Source organism: Diceros bicornis, chromosome 27 (genome assembly GCF_020826845.1).
Source record: "Diceros bicornis minor isolate mBicDic1 chromosome 27, mDicBic1.mat.cur, whole genome shotgun sequence".
Lineage (NCBI taxonomy): Eukaryota > Metazoa > Chordata > Mammalia > Perissodactyla > Rhinocerotidae > Diceros > Diceros bicornis.
In genome coordinates this window covers 19,642,311-19,663,059 of record NC_080766.1, presented here as the reverse complement: position 1 = coordinate 19,663,059, position 20,749 = coordinate 19,642,311, and the positions used below count along the sequence as shown (strand labels likewise).

General features: G+C 39.6%; 1 protein-coding gene across 1 annotated transcript; it reads left to right on the top strand.

The window, feature by feature from the left end:
- The first annotated feature begins 126 nt into the window (after nt 1-126).
- Nucleotides 127-20,719, top strand: BTG3 (BTG anti-proliferation factor 3). The gene is made up of 5 exons (XM_058522947.1): nt 127-259; nt 4,322-4,500; nt 8,484-8,621; nt 14,191-14,398; nt 20,043-20,719. Exons 2-5 carry the CDS (start codon nt 4,328-4,330, stop codon nt 20,280-20,282), a joined length of 759 nt encoding a protein of 252 aa, XP_058378930.1. The 5' UTR covers nt 127-259; nt 4,322-4,327; the 3' UTR covers nt 20,283-20,719.
- Nucleotides 20,720-20,749: the final 30 nt, after the last annotated feature.

Sequence of the window (20,749 nt, the reverse complement as noted above, 5' to 3'; positions counted from 1 at the left end):
CGCCCCTCCCCTCTTCCGGGCCGCGAGCCCCCCGCGCGCCGCCTCAAGGCCGCGTTCACTCGCTCGCGCGCGCTCGGCCGCCAGCCCGCCTTCAGCGCGCGCTCGGCCGCCCGACGACGCGGGAGCCGCACGCGCCGGACGAGACTCGCCGCGCTCCCTGCCGCCGAGCGCCGGCCGGCTGAGGCGGCGCCCTCGGTTCCCGCTCGGAGACGGTCGGGGCCGCCCAATCTGCGGCCCCAGAGCGGCGGCGGCGGCTGCGGTGAGGAGACCGGGCGGGGGGGAGGCGGCCATGGCGAGGCTGCGGGCAGCGGCGGGATGGTGGTCCGGGCGGCCCTGCGGCCACGTCGAAGGCTCGCGGGCGGGCGGCGCGCGGGAACGGGAGGAGTGCGGGATCGCGCCGGGTTGCTTGGGCTCCGGCTCGGCGCGAAGGAAGTGCTGGGGGCCGGGGGGTGGCCCGCGAGGGCTTCCGCGGGACCCTCGGCGGGATCGGGACGGGGAGACGCCGCCTCGAGGCTCCTGCCACGTTTCCGGGGCGCGTTACCTTCCGCTCGGGGTGGGCGACAGCCCTGCGCCTCCACCCCCCTGCCGCGTCCGTGCGTTTTCTGGAGCCGGGACAGGCTTGCTGTCCGAGGGGAGCCGCGTCCTCGAACCCAGGGCCCCCCAGAGACTGGCGCCTGCGTGCGGGCGGCGGCCCCGGGGGCGGGCTGGAAGGCGCCCCCCACGAGGCTGCTGGGGGAGGAGGGGCCTGGGGCTCGGGCCCTCCCCCTAACTCCGGGAAACCCGCGATTGCAAAAGTTGGACGCGCTTCCAGGCCGTTCCTTCCAGAGGGGGAGAGATGTTTGATGCCTTCAAAAGTCCACCTCCCGGCCCCGGCGACATCCCGTCCCTCCTCCCCATCCCGCTTTGTCACACCGTCGAGGCTGCTCGGGGCCTCCTCACCCTCACCCCCGGGATCCCCGCTCCCTCCACGTTGGGAACGTCCAGCAGGAGAAATACTTGTTTCTAGAAACGATCGCGATTATCTTTTCGTGACCAGGGAGGGAACAGTACAAAGTTACCAGCCCCTGGAAGGCAGGGCTTGGTTCTCCTCTGGTTTTATGTATCCTGGGAGCAGAGGAGCCCGTGGAACAAAGTAGAACTTGAGGAGCCGCCGCGTTGAAGACATCCCAGGATGACGTCACCGTGCGATGTTTAAAATGGGAGCTTTTTGCTCCAAGCGTGGGTGGAGGGATTGCGGCTACTCTTTCTAGACGCCAAAGGTCTTAGTGGCCCTGCTTGCTTCTGGCTTCTCCCTCCCTGGCTTTAGAACTCTCCCTTTTCTAGCTTTTGATACTCCTAGAATGCTGACTAGTGGGGGTGGATTCATTTTTCAGCTATTTCAGGCGTCATTCCTTCAAACAAACAAAAAGTGATTCCATATGACTCATCTGTGTTACAACCAAGAGCAACCACTAAGTGGTTCTTTCCTTCCTTTCTTCCTTTTCTTTTTTGATAAGAAACAGAGCAACAGCAACAAAAAAAAGAAAACCAAACCCAGAAGTGAGATATGTAGAACGTAGTTGGCAAATTTAATGAATGAGGAGAATGATCTAGTTAAGGATTCAGTACATTTGTTTAGTGTGCTTCCTGGTTTTCTTTGGTGAGGGGGAGGCTAATGTAGTTCCATCAGCAACTTTCATCCCAAACCATAAATTAAATTGCAGTGGGTTTTCTTTTCCATCATAACTCATAAGGTAGTGGGATGTAAATATAGCTTCATAAAATGAAAATGGCTTACATGTTTTCAGGAGGAGGCTGCAGAGCAGTTGTGGAGGGCTGGGGTTGTGTGTGCCTGCACACTCTTGTTTGCAGCCCAGTCCCTGGTGCCTGGTAGCTGGCTGTAGAAGGTGGATTTGGCATTCTAGGGTTCCAGGATGAAGGTTTGGGTGTCTTCCCATCCAGGATCAGAGTGGCTATAGCTGCCAGCACACCTCTCAGGTAACTAAATAGAATTTGTTTCACAGTGAGATCCCTTGTTGGAGTTTGCACAGGGCGTAAAGGAACTGTATTATGAAGAGAGACTTTAAGAGCAGATTTGAGAAAAGAAAAATGAAGCTAACAGAATCAGCTTTATTTTTTTGAATGTGTGAGAACACAGACTATCAGCTAGGTTAGTCTGTTGTTATACCAAACGTAGCAGAGGCTGTATGTCTTTGGCTCCAAAAAAGGTGATGTTGCTTAGTAAATGCAGCATCTCAATAACTCCAAGTTACTTACAGCAGCCAAGTGAATGAGCTCATTGAGTAAAGACAGAATATACATTGAAACAATCCCAGGACAAGGTTTTTCCCTTTATGGATTAATCAGTGATAAATCAGATCTGCCATTTAAAGAGAGTTCTTCTTGAGGCAATTCCAGAATGCAGCTAAATCTCTGATTATGTCTTTTAGTTTGATTTTCTGTGGATGACCCTGAATTTCCACTCTCTTAAATATTGTTTGATAGAGCTACTATTTTTTGTCATATCTTTTAGGTAAATGTATCTCTATTCCTGAAAGAATGCGTACAGAAACTTAATACTGTATTTTTTTTTCTGTATAACAGCTTTATTAAGATATAATTCACATACCATACAATTCACACATTTAAAATGTACAGTTGGTTGGTTTTAGTATATTCATAGAGTTGTACAACCATCACCACAGTCAATTTTAGGACATTTTCATCATGACAAAGGGAAACCCTGTACTCATTGACATCACTCCTCCTTTCTCCCATTCCTCCTAGGCCACTAATTTCCTTTCTGTCTATACAGATTTGCCTCTTCTGGACATTTCATATAAATGAAACCATACAATATTTGGTCTTTTGTGACTAGTTCTTTTCCTTAGCATAATATATTCAAGGTTCACCCATGTTGTAGTGTGTATCAATACTTCATTCCTTTTTGTTGCTGAGTAATATTCCATGTAGGGGTTTCCCCCACTAACCAAAAGTAGTGTTCCTGTGAAACCTTTCTAAAGCCAAAATGGCATAAACTGAAGATTTCCCATTAATTTATATGGGAAAAATTTTCCAGCATTCCCAGACACAAAAAATAACCTACCAAATAACACATAAAACCTAAAAGAACACTAACATATAGTAAAAGCAGGAGTTATATGATAAATATACAGCCTACATAAAGTAGAAATAATGGTATGTACAGTGTAGTTTCACTTACCAGAATCTGACAGACAGCCAGCACACTGGAAGGCTGAGAGGTGGTGGTGGTGGTGGTGATGATGTGCTAGGCTGAGTCATCGGTTGGGGTGGTAGGGAGTACAGGTAAGGGGTGTAGGAGAGAGAGGATCATCTATTAACTTCACATCATCGACTGAATCTATCAGGGCAGGCAGGTCACTAACGTCTACACCACCTTCTGTGTCTGCCTGCCTGGCTGTCGAAGGTTTGAGAAGTTTGTTGTTTGCTGAGGCTGATGTGAAAGGCTTGAAACACGACAGTATGCTTGACTGCTTAGCCTCTGTATGGCTTGCTGCAAAACAAACGCTGAACGCTATTTTCGGTTTTTGCCTCTTTTCATAAAAGCGAAAATCCTCTTTAGATTTCTTTGGTTAGCAAACCAGGTACTAATCCAGACCTTTTGTAAAAGTGAAGTGGCATAAAGTGAACTTTCAGATATTGGAGGAAACCTGTATATACCACACTTTATTGGTCCGTTCATCAGTTAATGGACATTTGGGTTGTTTCCACTTTGGGGCTATTATGAATAATGCTACTATGGACATTTGCGTACAAGTGTTTGTGTGGGCATATATTTTCATTTTTCTTGGGTATACTGCTAGGAGTAGAAATACTGGGTCATATAATAACTGTCTTTTTAGGAACTGCCAAACTATTTTCTATAATGGCTCTACAATACTGGGTTTTAAAGTGGACTTTTTATGTTTTAAAGTTCAAATTATTTTACAGAATTTTAAATTTAAATTATTGTGGCTAAATATTGACACATTTAGTAAAACCTTTATTGTGATGTTTTTGTAGTGCTTCTCTTTGAGTGATATGTCTAATTTTATATTAGCCAACAGGAGCAGTTGGTGTGCTCTCTTTACTGAACTTCTTCATAAAGCTAAGTGTTAAGGTTCTTAAACAGTATTTTATAATAAGGTCTTTATGGCATAAATTAATGATTGTTTTTTCCCTACTCCAGATATGAGCCAATGAAACACAAGAGAAAATCAGAATGAGGAAGGGGAACTGTCAAGGAGAGATTATTTTGCAGAGCTTTATCGTCCAGTTTTTATATTTTGGATTTTTGAGAAAAACTGTTTTATCTTTGCAGGGAAAGATGAAGAATGAAATTGCTGCCGTTGTCTTCTTTTTCACAAGGCTAGTTCGAAAACATGACAAGTTGAAGAAAGAGGCAGTTGAGAGGTTTGCTGAGAAATTGACTCTAATACTTCAAGAAAAATATAAAAATCACTGGTATCCGGAAAAACCATCAAAAGGACAGGCCTACAGGTAAAGGGTTAGGTTGGACAGTTGGATTGGACTAAGTGAAGAGGCTAATCAACTCCTGAGATGAGTGCAAGGCCAGAGGACTGAAGTGTGTCCGGCCCGTGCCTATCACAGTTTATGTGCAAAATACAGAACTCTGAAGTGTCGCAGCGTTTTTTCCTTACTCACTGTAAAATACAAGTATTTGTTGTTGGAGTCCTACTGCCTGGACTTGGGAGGCCGATACTGTAGGCTCCTAGGAGTTAGTCGTCCTGTGGTTATAGTTTGGCTCCTGACTGAGTGCATTTCTCTATGTATCACAGGTACTTGGGGGTTTTCACAATTCTTGAGGACCCCTAAAACTATCACCCATAAATGGACTTGGTAGGAGTTGACTAAAGTGAGTGTCCTTGTATCTAAAAGTAAATTACATGTTACATGTTTTTTGAAAAAATGAAAGTTTGATAGCGAACGGGAACTAAGATTATTAGACACCTAATATGTTCTTGACACAAGAATAATTTCATTTATATTGTGCATAAATTCTTTATGGTAGAAGCCAGTGTAACTATTTTATAGGTGAAGATAACTTACATATGATCCACAACTGGTAAACATTAGCTCTGGAATTTGAAGTCAGGTCTAACTGACCCTAAATTCTTATGGGCTTTCCGCACACCACAATGCAGCCACTGCCTTGGCTCTGAGAGGGAAAGTAATTCTCACTTGCAGCTGTTTTTTGCAGTCTGATTTATAAGTTACATTTACAGCTTAAAGTAAAGAGCGGGCTCCTGTAGAACATGTCCTGGCATGCTCACTCCCTAGTATTTATGTGACCACTTGGGAACCTGGGTTGAGAATGTTCTGCTAAACTTATCTGTCAAACCTTGCCCGTTTGTGGATGTGGCCACAAAAAATAAAAGTGGAATAGTTGTAGCTATCAGACTACAGAAATGCTTTTATTTACGCGGATCGCTGCCCCCAAAGTTTCCTCCACAAAATAGCACTTACGAGCTTTGATGTAAGGGACTTCCTTTCCGGCACTGAGCTCTGGCAAGTGCGAGACTATTCCAGTAGTCTACAAGGGAGGTGAAAATATGATTTGTTTATTTCTCATTTGCTAAAAGCCAGGTGAGCATGTGTGGCTATTGAAAAGAAGTGAATTAAAGTCGTTGGTGTATTTTCTCCTTCATTTTTATCCAGAGAGGTTCCCTAGTTAATTGGAAAATGTGGTGAATTAAAGTAGGAATGTAGATGTTCTATATAAAGCAGACTCAAGTTATTATTCTTTATCTTCTCACTTGATTTTCTTAATTTTTTCCTGCACATCTTCATTTCTGATAGAGTGAACAGCTTTCGTGAGTTAGATTGAGCGTTGAGGCTTTTTATACTGATATAATTGACATTGGACGAAGGCTTTTGGAAGTGCCAAGCCACTGTACTATTAGTGAAAAAGGAGACACTGTCAAGTAAATACTTAAAGGTCAGACAGTGTACAGTTTCATTTCCCTTAATTATAAAAACTTGAAAAAAAGTTAGCCAAACAGGATTAAACTGGCTTTTGATCAGAAGTATCATTATTGAGTCATTTTCAAGCTGTCTTTGAAGTAGAAAACTATTAGACTTAATGGTGGGTCGTTACTATTATAAAAATGAATAGAATACAGGATTAACCAGAGTTAGTAGACTCTTCAATTCCATAGGGTAGGTTGGGAGTATTCTGTTTCTTCTAAAGTGTTTATAAATTAAAAATGATTTCTCCACAGTATATACAAATAACCTGCTTTTGGAGGGCAATTTAGCAGTGCTATCAAGATCTGTAAAAATATTCATACTCTCTAAATAGTAAGTCTCCTAAAAATCTATTCTAGAAGCATAATCAAATACAGACAAATATATATGAATATGGATGTTTCTTACACTTTATAATTGCAAAAAATTGGAAAGAACTAAATTGTCAACATTAAGTAAATGATAGATTATTTTTATGCAATGTTTAAAATCTTATTTTTGAAGAGTGGTTAATGGATGTCGTCGAAGTATGTAGAGTGAAAAAACATCATAAAAATATGCAAATTTTGTTGAAGCAGAGTCCCTATTTAAGCATCTATATTTACGTATACATTTTTTAAAATTAGAGCCGACATCACCCTCATTGTAGATAACAAAAACATCTAACATCTGTCTCCTTACCCTTAACTGCTTTTGATCCTGGAGCAAATGGGACTTTTGCGTCAACCTACACAACATTAGAATCGTGACATAAGACCATCTTATTGAAAGGAACAGACAGCATCTTACATGCCGTAAAATAACTTTTTTCACTCTGAATTTGCTGAATTGTTAATGGTGGTGTTAAGATAGGTGCAGACGGAATAGAGTATTGTTTAGTAAAATAAACTTTGGAGTCTGGTGGTCTGGATTTGAACCCTGGATTCACCACTTTCTGGCTGTGTGATGTTGGACAAGTTACTCAAACTCTCTCTGCCTCCTGTCTTTCTTACAATGGGGAAAGTAGTAGTAACTTACAGGATAGTTGTGAAAATGAAAAGCATTAATACAAAGCATTTCAGAAACCATTGCATAGTAAGACTTTGAAAAGAGTTGTTGTTATTTAAAAATATGTATTAGCTGTTACCTGAAGAGAACTTAGATAACAGAGAATAGAGAACCATCTCCACTGTTTTAAATGAAAATTGAAATCATCTAATAAAATGATTTAACTTGAAATAACAAATTATTTTACTGATGTCATTGTATTTAATTAAGGTATAATTACTATTTGTCAATTAACTTGTATTTTCCATACTTTAGAGCTTTAGATCTGAGGAAGGGGTGAAATGACTTAATCTAAATTCACCCAATAAATAAGTACTAGAACTAGTACTAAAACCTGAGTTCCCTTGATTGAGTTCTTAGTTGTAGGCAGTAAATACTTTCATTGTGGCTACCATTACTCTGAGTAAGCAGAATGTTTATTTTAACATGGATTTTTACATTCATACTAGGAGCTATCTTGGAACATTCTGTTAGGTAGATGTGATATTTCTTGGGTTAAAAAAATGGAAGAGAGGATCTATTGGTTTAGAAATTGTTTTCACTTATTTTGACGACTATTTAAAAAATAAAAATAAAATCCTTGGGTAACAGAAGTTAAATAAGGCAGTAACACTTGGATATTTGAATCTTAAGTGTGCGATATGAATGGTTCTCTGTCCTTGATTAATTCTATATTTATAGAGCAGTTATAAGTAAGGCAAAGGACATCCTTAACATTTATTTTTATTATCTGGGATGTGTAAGTAAGATAATAATGACAGATCAAAACTTGTCACAAGAATTTTCTAATATTATTTGAAACATTGGAGGTCTTTTGTTAGTTGAGGATTTTATTATGTAGGAACTTGGCCTGTTAAAACTTTTACTTTCAGAGCTCTTAGTAATTTCACACAACTTTCATACTCCTGGCTCATTTCATGTACATGTGAGGTTGAGTAGTTTCTGGGTAAAATGAGGAAGAGCCAGTTCCGCTGATTTCCCTCTGTTCACGCCAGATGCCCTTTTCTTTCCACCAGACTGGGTAGTCTTGTTGATGCTGCCTCTTTGCCTTTAGTTTATGTTTATTTATTTATTTATTTATTTATTAATTTTTTTTAAAGATTTTATTTATTTATTTATTTTCCCCCAAAGCCCCAGTAGATAGTTGTACGTCATAGCTGCACATCCTTCTAGTTGCTGTATGTGGGACGCGGCCTCAGCATGGCCGGAGAAGCCGTGCGTCAGTGCGCACCCGGGATCCGAACCCAGGCCGCCAGCAGCGGAGCGCGCGCGCTTAACCGCTAAGCCACAGGGCCGGCCCTAGTTTACGTTTATTATCTATTTAGGATAGATGTGCTCCTGGGTTCTCTGCCAGGCTATTTTTTTTAATTCACTTGGGCAAATACATATAATGAGGTTTTTGATTAAGATTCAATTAAAGCTGTTAACATTACTCCACTTTGTTGTAGATGCATTCGTGTTAATAAATTTCAAAGAGTTGATCCTGATGTTCTGAAGGCTTGTGAGAACAGCTGCATCTTGTACAGCGACCTGGGCTTGCCAAAGGAACTCACTCTGTGGGTGGATCCATGTGAGGTGTGCTGTCGGTGAGTTCTTAAGTTTAGCCCCTGAACTGATTACCATGCTGGAACTGATCTTATGAAGTTCTCTCAGAGACTGCCTGCCTATGTATCTTTATGGCCAGGAGCTGGTTGTTTGACTTTCTCAGATGTGAATTTTGTAAAGTGCTCTTCTGGAGGTGATAGTGAAGGACTGGTTACATTCCTGTTTTACAGCTAAAGAAACTCAAAAACTGATTTGGGCAGGGTTTTTCTAGAGCTTTGCCAAGAAGTTTATTGTAGACCAAGAAGTAGAATTTAGACACCTAGATTCCTGAAGGTCAATTATTGTCTTCTTTTGTTGGTAGTGTACTTGTCTTTCCCCTTTGCAAATTAGGACAGAAGCAAATCCCAAATAATTCTGGACAAGAACTTTTGGTTGTCTCTGTTTCTGTTTGTTTCTGCTCTTGCCTCCCTCCTCCTTTTTGGTTTTTAAGTGACTGATATTTTCTTGGTTTTGTTTTCATAGTGGAAATTATTTCTCGTCTTCTAATGAGTAGATTTGTAAAAGGCAAGTGTTAGGTATGGTATCTAATTGAACTTCATTCATTCTGAAAAACATTTGTTGTGGACCAGGCATTCTTAGTTGTGAGATTTTAAAAAATGAAAGCGACATTGTGCTTTCGGGTAATTCAAAGTGTAATGATGGAGAAGAAAGAATAAGCAGGTTACAACAGAGTGCGATTTGTGCTATAATAGAAATATGTACAAAATGCAGTGGCTGGTGGCACAAAGGAGAAAGTTACTGCTTCTGCCGGAAGTCAGGAAAGACTCTGAGTAGGTGATACTTGAGCTAATGGGGAAGGAAGAATTGCAGTTGACTAGATGATAAGGTGGGAAGGACATTTCGAGGCGGGAGGAACAGGATGAACAGATGCATGGAACCCTCTGTGAGTGATTTCCTACAGCTATTTTAGGGTATTTCTCTGTGGTTTTGAGGTACAATTCACCTGTTGACCTTAGTATCAGTGCTTTTTGATGCAACCCTAATACGTTCCAAAGGTGGTCATAGCCTTTGACCTGATCTCCAACAATGAAAGTGGGGGTGAAGACATGTCATGCCAAAAATACATGGTTATTCTTCCACTGAATTTTTCTGGACCACCTTGGAGCAGCTTGGTATAAGCTGTTGGTATAACCTTATTGCTTTGGGAAACGGGCTTTAGGCAGTAGATTCTCCAACACTTCTTTCTTAGTTAGAAAAAGGAAGAGCAAGACATCCAAGTTTTGGTCTAAGAAGGTCCAACATTTTTAGATTCTGGGACTAATTAATGACTCACCTTAGGCCAGGGTCAGACTTTGCAGACTTCAGCCACTGAACCGCTGCGGAAGACCTCAGTAAAAAGAAATAGCTATCACGAAGTTACTGTATTGAATTGTTTATTTTGTTATTAGGCCCGTACTTAGATCCTGATTGACTCTTATTTAACACGCAGTTCTATAAGTTGTGTAGTTTTTCAGCCTGTAAAAATTCTTTTTTTTTTTTTTTTTGTGAGGAAGACCAGCCCTGAGCTAACATCTATTGCCAATCCTCCTCCCTTTTTTTTCCGCCAAAGCCCCAGTAGATAGTTGTATGTGATAGTTGCACATCCTTCTAGTTGCTGCATGTGGGACGCGGCCTCAGCATGGCCGGAGAAGCGGTGCGTTGGTGCGCGCCTGGGATCCGAACCCGGGCCGCCAGTAGCGGAGTGCGCGCACTTAACCGCTAAGCCACCGGGCTGGCCCAAGCCTGTAAAAATTCTAAGCAGTGTTTGAAAGGTGGTTGTTCATAGTAGGCATTAATGCTGCAAAAAAATGTGATATAGTCTGACAGAGGCAGGAGTGAAAAAGCTAAAGAGCTGGCACAAATGTATCATCACACAGTCAAATAATGAATATTCAATACAATGATCTTAAATCATTAGGAAAAAATTTCTATTTCCAAGGATGTTTAAGAAGTCAGGTAATTGTATAAATTTGAAATGCATAAGCTAAATCTTGACATGTGAAGATACAAGCTTTAGTTATGTGGACATTCTACTTAAGTGGATGCTTCCTTACTTGATAATGCCAGATAATGAAAAATTACTGTGCTTTTATCTTGTTAATATAAGAAAATCTTTGTATTCAGTAGCCTTCTGATGATTTTGTGTATAATTAAAATTTTGTCAAAAATTGGCTGTGATGTGATATTTTTTCACAGCTAATAGAAGTCTTCTTCAGAAAGTGAGAGGGGCCAGCCCCGTGGCTTAGCTGTTGGATGCCTGCGGTCTGCTACTGGTGGCCCGGGGTTTGGATCTCGGGCGCGCACCAGTGCACCAATGCACCGCTTGTCGGGCCATGCTGAGGCGGCATCCCACATACAGCAACTAGAAGGATGTGCAACTATCACATACAACTATCTACTGGGGCTTTGGGGAGAAAAAGGGAAAAAAAAAAGGAGGATTGGCAATAGATGTTAGCTCAGGGCCGGTCTTCCTCACAAAAAAAAAAAAAAGAATGTGGGATATTCATTCAGTGATAACCCAAAAAAGAAAGACATGTTAAGTGATTGAGTCAAGATGATTGCTATAAGTTCGTATAGGAGATTGAGATACTGGTTAGTGCTTTTGGACCAAAACTGGAAAGATGAATATTCTGAAAAGTAAAACAAAGCTGATCTAGCAGTTACATAATTGAATAAATGTCTGAGTCATTAAAAATAATAACTCATTGGTATACTAGAGACTAAGGGTATCAAAATATTGAAATGCACTCAAAGAACATTCTTCATCATCTGAGTTATTTCATCAGAATAAAATATTGGAAGGATGCAGAGTGTTATATAGTTAGAAAGGTTATCACTTAGTGAAATATTTAAAAGGATACAGAATAGTTAACACATCTTTCCTATAAGGAGAAGGCCAGAGAATAGCTGGCAGCTTTATTATCTACTCAACATATTCTACACCTTGTTTTTCTTCTTGTAATTTCCATAATTCTTTTCCTAATAAAGAGCATTAGATACTATTGATTTGTTTCAAATTAACTAAATTGGCCTTAACGTTTTAGCAGTGTGTCATTGAAAAATGGAAAGTTTAAAAATTGTCCATTACTGATTCTAAGGAATTAACTGCACATTCTAATGTTACAGTAATATAGTAAACAATTTTGCTTACCATGAAGAGAACCTTCATATCAAAACACTACAAAGGGAAAGATACAGAACACAATTGAACTTGCTGGTCAAAGAAATCTGAGTTAATAAAGCTGATCCTTCAATCATTAAATGTCTGCTCTTGATTTAGGTTTCTGTTTCTACAAAGGCAGGGATTTTTCTCAAATTTCCTGCCTTTCTGTTTTGGTTGAATTTTGACTTCAATAATGGGCAAAACTGAAGGGAGGCCTAAGCCCATTGTTAATATTGCTTGTATTAACATACAAATTAACCTTTTGTTTGTATTGAAATTTGTTGAGTCTTTAAACCCTAGAGAGGACAGAGGGACAAATTTCCATTGCTAAAACCCTATGCTAAGTAAACTTGAAATTATAGTACATGAATTCTGTGCTGTGAGGAACTCACCCAACTGTTTAGTCATCTTGTATTAGGAAGAATCACCAGCTCAAGACCAACCAGTATCCAGCCAGTTCCAGCTTCCTCACCCAGCAAATAGAGGACGGAGGTCTGGAGAGATTAAATGACTTGCGCCTGGTCTCAGAGCTAGTTAATGGCAGAGCCAGAACAGAAATTTGTCCAGTGCTCTTTCTACCATCATGTAGCAACTCCTTTTATGAGTAAACTGAAAAAGAATAGGAAAGGGAGTTATGCACCATATTTAGGTAGTATTTATGGCCCCTTTCAGCCTATGAGAAGGGAAGACAGCACAGCTACATAAAGAAATAGAACTCCTCACCTATGAGACTACTTGATTGCCATATAAACTGTCAAAGACTTTATTGCAGTTAGGCCTTTTGCTTTATTGTAGATATCCTGATTCAGAAATAATTTGAGACAAGAGTTATCTCGGAATGAAATTAATTGACTTCATTGTCAATTATAGTTAACCCTACTTTTCTATTGAAGTTGTTTTTGTTTTTTAAGCTTAGAATCACTTTGTCTTTCTAGCTTGAATTACATGTTGTGTAAGAACTGCTTAATTCATTTCTTTTGTCCTAATGCTTACTAGAAATTGTTTCAGTATTTATGTTGTGCAATCTATTTAAATAGATCTGTGGGTTTCTCCTTTTCGTTACGCTATTTTCCCTCATTGCAGAATTTATTTTCCCTTTTTTGTAGTAACCAACAGCCAAAGTACATATTCTAACAGTTATTTTTCTTAGTCAAGGCTTTAAAAGTGTCTTGGAATGGTAAAAAAGGCTTGCTCATTTTACTTTTTTTTTTTTTTTTTTTTCTTTTTTTTTTTTTTTTTTTTTTTTTTTTTGTGAGGCGATCAGCCCTGAGCTAACATCCGCCAATCCTCCTCTTTTTTTCGCTGAGGAAGACGGCCCTGGGCTAACGTCAGTGCCTATCTTCCTCCACTTTATATGGGACGCCGCCACAGCATGGCTTACCAAGCAGTGCGTCGGTGCGCGCCCGGGATCCGAACCAGCGAACCCCGGGCTGCCGCAGCGGAGCGCGCGCACTTAACCGCTTGCGCCACCGGGCCGGCCCCTCATTTTACTTTTTTAAAAAAATTAACATGAGAGTTGAGCAGTTATCCTAGGAATCTCTACAAGGTAAGCAGTATAATTTAAGCAAACCCCTTTATTTTCCTCAACAACAGTTTTTTTTTTTTTTTTTTCCTTTAACTTCAACAGTTGCCTCAATTCTCCTTTTTTTTTGGTGTAGATATAGGAAACACAGGCACCTTTTTAATTTAATCGTGGTAAAAGTAAATCTCATAGGAAAGGTATAATTATTTGTGACTTGAATACTAGAATCTACATTACAGGGGTCAGTTAAAAATACATTAGGGGCCAGCCCGGTGGCGCAGGCGGTTAAGTGCGCACGTTCCGCTGCGGCGGCCCGGGGTTCGCCGGTTCGGATCCCGGGTGCGCACCGACGCACCGCTTGTTAGGCCATGCTGTGGCGGCATCCCATATAAAGTAGAGGAAGATTGGCATGGATGTTAGCCCAGGGCCAGTCTTCCTCAGCAAAAAAGAGGAGGATTGGCATTGGATGTTAGCTCAGGGCTGGTCCTCCTCACAAAAAAAAAAAAAAAAAAAATACATTAGAAAATTTTACTGTACAGCCAATTTCAATGGTATGTACAAAAATGTAATTAAAACACTGAATTTCTCTTTGATGTTTTAAACAACTGTTTTTGTTAGAAAGCAGTAGAAAAGAAAATTGGGAAAGAGAATGGGGTCACTTTTATTTGTACTTACATAGACCAGAGGTAGACAGTTGTGGCCTGCCTGTTAGCATGGAGCTGGGTTAGAATACTATATATGTAGGATCGAGTTCTGGGAGGGGTCCTTCTTTGCCTTGGACTGATGGCATGTCCAGACCTGTTTACTTGTTTTTATGGACATTTCTTGTTTGTTGATGTGACTTCAAAGTTCGTAAGTGTTTTTGTTTTTGTTTTTGTTTTTTTAGGTATGGAGAGAAAAACAATGCATTCATTGTTGCCAGCTTTGAAAATGAGGATGAGAACAAGGATGAGATCTCTAAGAAAGTTACCAGGGCTCTTGATAAAGTTACCTCTGATTATCATTCGGGATCCTCTTCTTCAGATGAAGAAACAAGTAAGGAAGTAGACGTGAAACCCAGTTCAGTGACTGCAACCCCAAGCCCCGTGTACCAGGTAACCATGAAACAACTCTGTGTTGAAGGTCATGAGCAGGGCTTGCCAGGTCATTCCAGGTAGTCCTGCTCACGTGGCCCAAGGTTTCTAATTTGAGATTCTGGATCATAGTTCTTGCCTTTCCACACTAATGGGAAGCTGCTCCTCTGAGAGGTAAATAAGCATCCTGAGTTACTTTATCAAAGGTCTGCTGTACTACTCAATAAGTGGGGTAAATATATTTCAAAAAGTGAGGCAAAGAATAGAAAAAAATTATGGTGATAAAACATTCCTGATGTTTTAAAAATTCTTGTTGTATTCAAAAATAGTCACTCATTTTTTTGTAGTCTTCAACACTTCCAATTCATACCTTTCAGTTTAACTTTCTTTTTTTTTTTAATTTTTATTTCTTTATTTTTTTCCCCCAAAGCCCCAGTAGATAGTTGTATGTCATAGTTGCACAGCCTTCTAGTTGCTGTATGTGGGGTGGGACGCGGCCTCAGCATGGCCAGACAAGCAGTGCGTCGGTGCGCGCCCGGGATCTGAACCCGGGCCACCAGCAGCAGAGCACACGCACTTAACCGCTAAGCCACGGGGCCAGCCCTGGGTTTAACTTTCTTGTTCTTCTCTCCCTTTCCATAATTAAAGAGAAACCTCGCTAAATTATATTTCAGTTAATTTTTTATTCAAGCCACAACAATATCTCCTTTGCTTTAACAGTTGAAGAGTCATATAGCAACCATGCATGCACTTATAGATTCTTTCACTTATTTATTATGTATATCCCACATACTAAATAACATTTAATATGCATTAAAAAGGGCCGGCCCCGTGGCTTAGCAGAAAAGGTATTTTATTTTTTTTTTATTTATTTTTAATTTTATTTATTTATTTTTTCCCCCAAAACCCCAGTAGATAGTTGTATGTCATAGCTGCACATCCTTCTGGTTGCTTTATGTGGGACACGGCCTCAGCATGGCCGGAGAAGCGGTGCATCAGTGTGCACCTGGGATCCAAACCCGGGCCGCCGGCAGCAGAGCGCGTGCACCTAACCGCTAAGCCACGGGGCCGGCCCGAAAAGGTATTTTAAAGTCAAAAAAATTTAAAGAAATCTTCAGAGTTAAGCCTTATTCTGTACGTGTATTTTTTTTCTAATTTTGAGTGTATTTTAAAGTACCTATTTTGATTAATTTGGCCTTAGTTAGATATAATGAAACATACCAGATCTATGGTAGGGTTGGATTTGGACTAAAATGAGAATTTAGAGCTTACTAAGAAATCAGAGTTTTGAATATGAGAAACTAAACCTTTAAATTCAGCATATATTTGTATAATGAACATCCTTTCAGTATAACGTAATTTTTTGATTTCTTTTTTTTTTTTTCAGTTTTTGAATTATCCTTCCTAGGCTTGAGAGGGAGGTTAGTTCTGAACATTATCATATTTTTAGGGATATATGTATATGTGTGTTGTTATAAGATAACATGCACCTACTTTAAAAAACAACTTCAAACAGTATATGAGAGTATAATAGTGATAAGCCCTCCCTTTCCCCCAACCACCAGTCCTGTGCCCTTCCATGGAAGTATTCATTACAAGTTACTTTTGTATTCTTCCCAAGAGATTCCCTATATAGATAAATAAACATAATATTTGTGTTTCAGGGATCATTTTTAAGACCTTTGCCATAAATACTTAGTGCATTTTTTTCTCTGCGTGATGTATTATAATACTGCAAATTCCTGTTGTTAAATTGCCTGGAATTTATTCAGATGTGGCAGTTTTATTTCAGAATTTTATTTATTGTTACTCAACAAAGCAAAAATATAAGTCCCAAAATGTGCTGATTACTGCTAATTTTTTACAAGTAAATTGACCTTTAATTTTTAGCTTTTCTTTTTAAATTAAATTGTATTTATTTTTTCCCATGTTGGAAGACTGTTGGGATAAAATTATAACAGAAAGGCATGAACATTGAAGTGTCTTTTATGTGCTTTTTAAATATAACATTTCTTTTTTGTGTGAGGAAGATCAGCCCTGAGCTAACATCTGCCAATCCTCCTCTTTTTGCTAAGGAAGACTAGCTCTGTGCCATCTTCCTCCACTTTATATGGGACGCCGCCACAGCATGGCTTGACAACCGGTGCGTCAGTGCGCACCCGGAATCCGAACCCCAGGCCGCTGCAGCGGAGCACGCACACTTAACCGTTGCGCCACCGGGCCAGCCCCAATAAAACATTTCTCATTGACGTTATGTTCACTAACAAAACATTTCATGACAGAGAAGCATGGCTATTACAGGCCATTCTGTAGAAAGCTGGTGCAAGTGGCCCACTGTAAGCTTTTCTTCCTATCCACTTTTTCATCTTGAACCTGGCATTGCCGAGAGCTTTAATAAAGGGGTTATCTAAGTAAGGACAAAGAATTCCTAGGTTAGGTTCTTTGTTCTCTGAGAGGTCTATGTGTTTTCTGAAATGTACCCCCAGAAATAACTCTGCACTAATTAAGAAGTGAAGAGTATGTCATTTCTTCTCAAATTGATCTATAGATTCAATTCAGTATCAATCAAAATTCCAAAAGGCTTTTTCTAGAAAGTAAAAAATTGATTCTAAAATTTTAAAAAAGGAAAATCAAGTTGGAGGTTTCATACTGATATAAAGCCATTATGGTAGATCAAGACAGGGTGGTAATGGGTTTAAAGATAAATATATTAATGGAACAGAATAGAGTGTCTAGAAATAGACCTACATATATGTACAGTCTTTTTTTTTTTTTTTAATAAAAGTGCCAGCGCAACTCAGTAGGGAAAGTCTTCAAGAACTGGTGCTGAGGGGCCGGCCCCGTGGCTTAGCGGTTAAGTGCACGTGCTCTGCTACTGGCAGCCCGGGTTCGGATCCCGGGCGTGCACCGACACACCGCTTGTCTGGCCGTGCTGAGGCCGCGTCCCACATACAGCAACTAGAAGGATGTGCAACTATGACATACAACTATCTACTGGGGCTTTGGGGAGAAAAAGGAGGAGGATTGGCAATAGATGTTAGCTCAGAGCCAGTCTTCCTCAGCAAAAAGAGGAGGTTGGCATGGATGTTAGGTCAGGGCTGATCTTCCTCGGGAAAAAAAAAAAAAAAAGAACTGGTGCTGTAACAATTGGATAATCTAATTGGAAAAAAAGAAAAGAACCTAACTGCTACCTGACACCATACACAAAAAAATTAATTTGAGATGGGTCCTGCTGCCAGCTGTGCCTGACCACCTCACATGGATCTCAAGGAAAGTCAGCTCAAAGGGAAGAAGACCATAGGAGGCCCAGAGAGAAGGAAGAGGGTTTTAGGTCATGGCTTCAGTCCCCTTGCCAACTGGCACCCAGCCAGGTTCCCAACAAGGGAAAGACTGTGGGATTTGCAGTTGAACAGACTCAAGATTAGACCTAAACATAACAGCTAACTCTTTGACACTTTTGGAAGAAAACGTAAGGAGATACCTTTATTATTTGGGATAAGGCAAAGATTTTTTCCTGGGACAAAAAACCCAAGAAAAAAAGTGGATAAATTTGACTTCATCGAAATTAAAAATCTTTGCTTATCAAAAGAAACCATTAAGAAAATGAATAGTCAAAGCGTAGACTGGGACAAAATATTCTCAATACATAAATCTGTCAAAGGACTTGTTTCAAGAATATGCTTTAAAAATGACTCCTATAAATCAATAATAAAAGACAAATGACCCAATTAAAAATAATGGGCAAAAGATGTGAATAAACACTGTACAAAAGAAGTTTATAAATGGCTAGTAAGCACATGAGAAAAAATGCTCAGCCTCATTTGTCATCAGAGAAATGCAAATTAAAACCACGATGAAACACTGCTTCTTACAGAATGGCTAAAATTAAAAAACCTGACAACACTAAATATTGGCAAGAATGTGAAGCAGCTGGATTCATAAACTGTTGGTGGGAGTGTAAAATGATGCACACCCACTTTGGAAAACTATTTGGCACTTATAAAGTTAAGTATGCATCTACTCTGTTACCCAGAAGTTCCACTCATAAGTATTTAACAAGAGAAATGAAAATAAATATCCACAAAGCCTTGTATTAGAATGTTCATAGCAGGTTTTTTCATGTTGTAAAAAAAACCCTGAAAACAACCCAAATGTCCATTAAGAAGTGAAGAGGGGGATTATGATGTATTCATACAGGAAAATAATAGCAATAAAACAAAACATTAATAATAGACATGATATGGAAGGACCTCAAAACATTTGATTGAGTAGAAGAATTTTGCCAGACACAAAAAAATACATGCTGGATGATTCTATTTATATGAAGTTCACAGAGAAAGCTCAGTCTGGTGGTAGAAATCACAAGAGTAGTTGCCTCTGGGGTGTGAGAATTAACTGGAAAGGGGTAATGTAAGCTCCAGAATTTTGTCTGCTTTCTGGCAGTTTTAAAAGCATATCAGCACCCCAATGTAGAAAGAAATGAAAATATTCCATTTTGCTCCTGGTTTGTAGTACAGGTCAATTATTTGAACTCTGAGTTCTTCCCTATTTTCCCATTATTGTAGATAATTAAGAGTTAACTATACTGAGGTTATTCACTGCAGCATTGTTTTGTTGTTGTGTATTGTTTTTTAATAGTAAAAGACTGAAAGCAACCTAAATGTCTCATTAATAGGACACCAGTTAATTGAGTTATGGCATAGTCATTGCATTACTATCTAGCTGTAAAATAACAAAAAAGGTCTTTATGTATTGATATGAATGTCTCTGAGATGTATTAAGTGCAAAAAGCACTATTAAAAATTGTACGAGTGTTTTTTTAATGTGTATAGATGTACACACAAGTATGTGCATAGAATATCTCTAAAGGTGTACACAAAAAATCGATATAGTGTCAGTTGCCTCTGAGGGTAATTGGGTCGATGGTAATCAGAAAGAGACTTTTCACTGGATACACTTTTGTACTTTTTGAATTTACTATCATATGAATGCAATGCTATATAGAATATAAATTTTAAAATACCTATACTAAGAAGAGAAAATTAGAAACCAGAGAATTCTGAAACTCATAGTCACAGAGTATAGATAGCATTCTGAGCAGAGAGGTCCAAAACTGCTGAGAACATTTTGAATAATGGGAACTTGATGTCCCACGTGACTTAGGGGGTAATCTAAGACTGTTGCAAAACACTAAACTGGCTCCATCAGAATCACCTGCAGAGTGTGGTCAATATACCTTGGCCTCTATTCCCAAGATTTTGTTATTGTTCAGTAGACCAAGGCCGGGGCCTGAATGTTTTGTGTTTAAAATCTTCTTAGGTGACTCCTTTAACCAGCCAGCTCTGGAAACCACTGGTCTAAAATATGTGTCCTTACAATCTTCCATTCATTCTATGTTTTGATCTTTTCTGGTTGTTTTAGAGTGCTGTGTTTGAGTTTATTCATTTTCATTCATTCAGAAAACATGGATTGATCACCTATTATATATGAGGTTTTTAACATATTTAGACTTGACCATAGGAATGTCACTTTAGAACTACTCTTAGGGTTACGGGTGAGTGATTTTATTTTTCTTCAGTGAGGAATCCGGAAGGTCACCTAGTTTTTATGTAACACATGACTAATTTTTCCTTTGAATTAATTTATTGGTTTCTCTTCCCTACAGATTTCAGAACTGATATTCCCGCCTCTTCCAGTGTGGCATCCTTTGCCAAGAAAAAAGCCAGGAATATACCGAGGGAATGGCCATCAGAATCACTACCCTCCTCCTGTTCCATTTGGTTATCCAAATCAGGGAAGGAAGAATAAACCATATCGCCCAATTCCAGTAACATGGGTACCTCCTCCTGGAATGCATTGTGACCGGAATCACTGGCTTAATCCTCACATGTTAGCACCTCACTAGCTGCTTTTGATTCTGTTGGTGTCATGTTGAGAGAAGGTAGAATAAGCCTGACTACATATTAAAAGTTAAAAGTTCATACTCATAGTAGTAAAGTTAGATGGGCCAAACCATCAAACTTATTTTTATAGAGAAGTTATTGAGAATAATGTTTCTTAAAAAATATATATGCACTTTAGATATATTGATATAGTTTGAGAAACTTTATTAGTCAAGTGCCTGAGTTTTTAATACTGGACTTGAGTATTTATATATTGTGCATCAACTCTGTTGGATACAAGAACACTGTAGGAGAGGACGATCTGTTCTAGCACCTTTGCGCATTTACTTTATGGAGAGTATGTAAGTTATTTATACACATGGAAGTCTATTTTATGTCATTTTTGTTTAGAAGAATTGCGTGAAATCATGTAGTTGCAAATAAAAAGTAGTTTGAGGCATGACAATGTGTGCTTCTGTTCTGTGCATAA

Coding starts and splice junctions, on each gene's coding strand:
- BTG3 (XM_058522947.1), top strand. CDS start 4,328: ATGAAGAATGAAATTGCTGCCGTTGTCTTCTTTTTCACAAGGCTAGTT. Junction 4,501..8,483: donor TCAAAAGGACAGGCCTACAG/GTAAAGGGTTAG, acceptor ACTTTGTTGTAG/ATGCATTCGTGTTAATAAAT. Junction 8,622..14,190: donor CCATGTGAGGTGTGCTGTCG/GTGAGTTCTTAA, acceptor TTGTTTTTTTAG/GTATGGAGAGAAAAACAATG.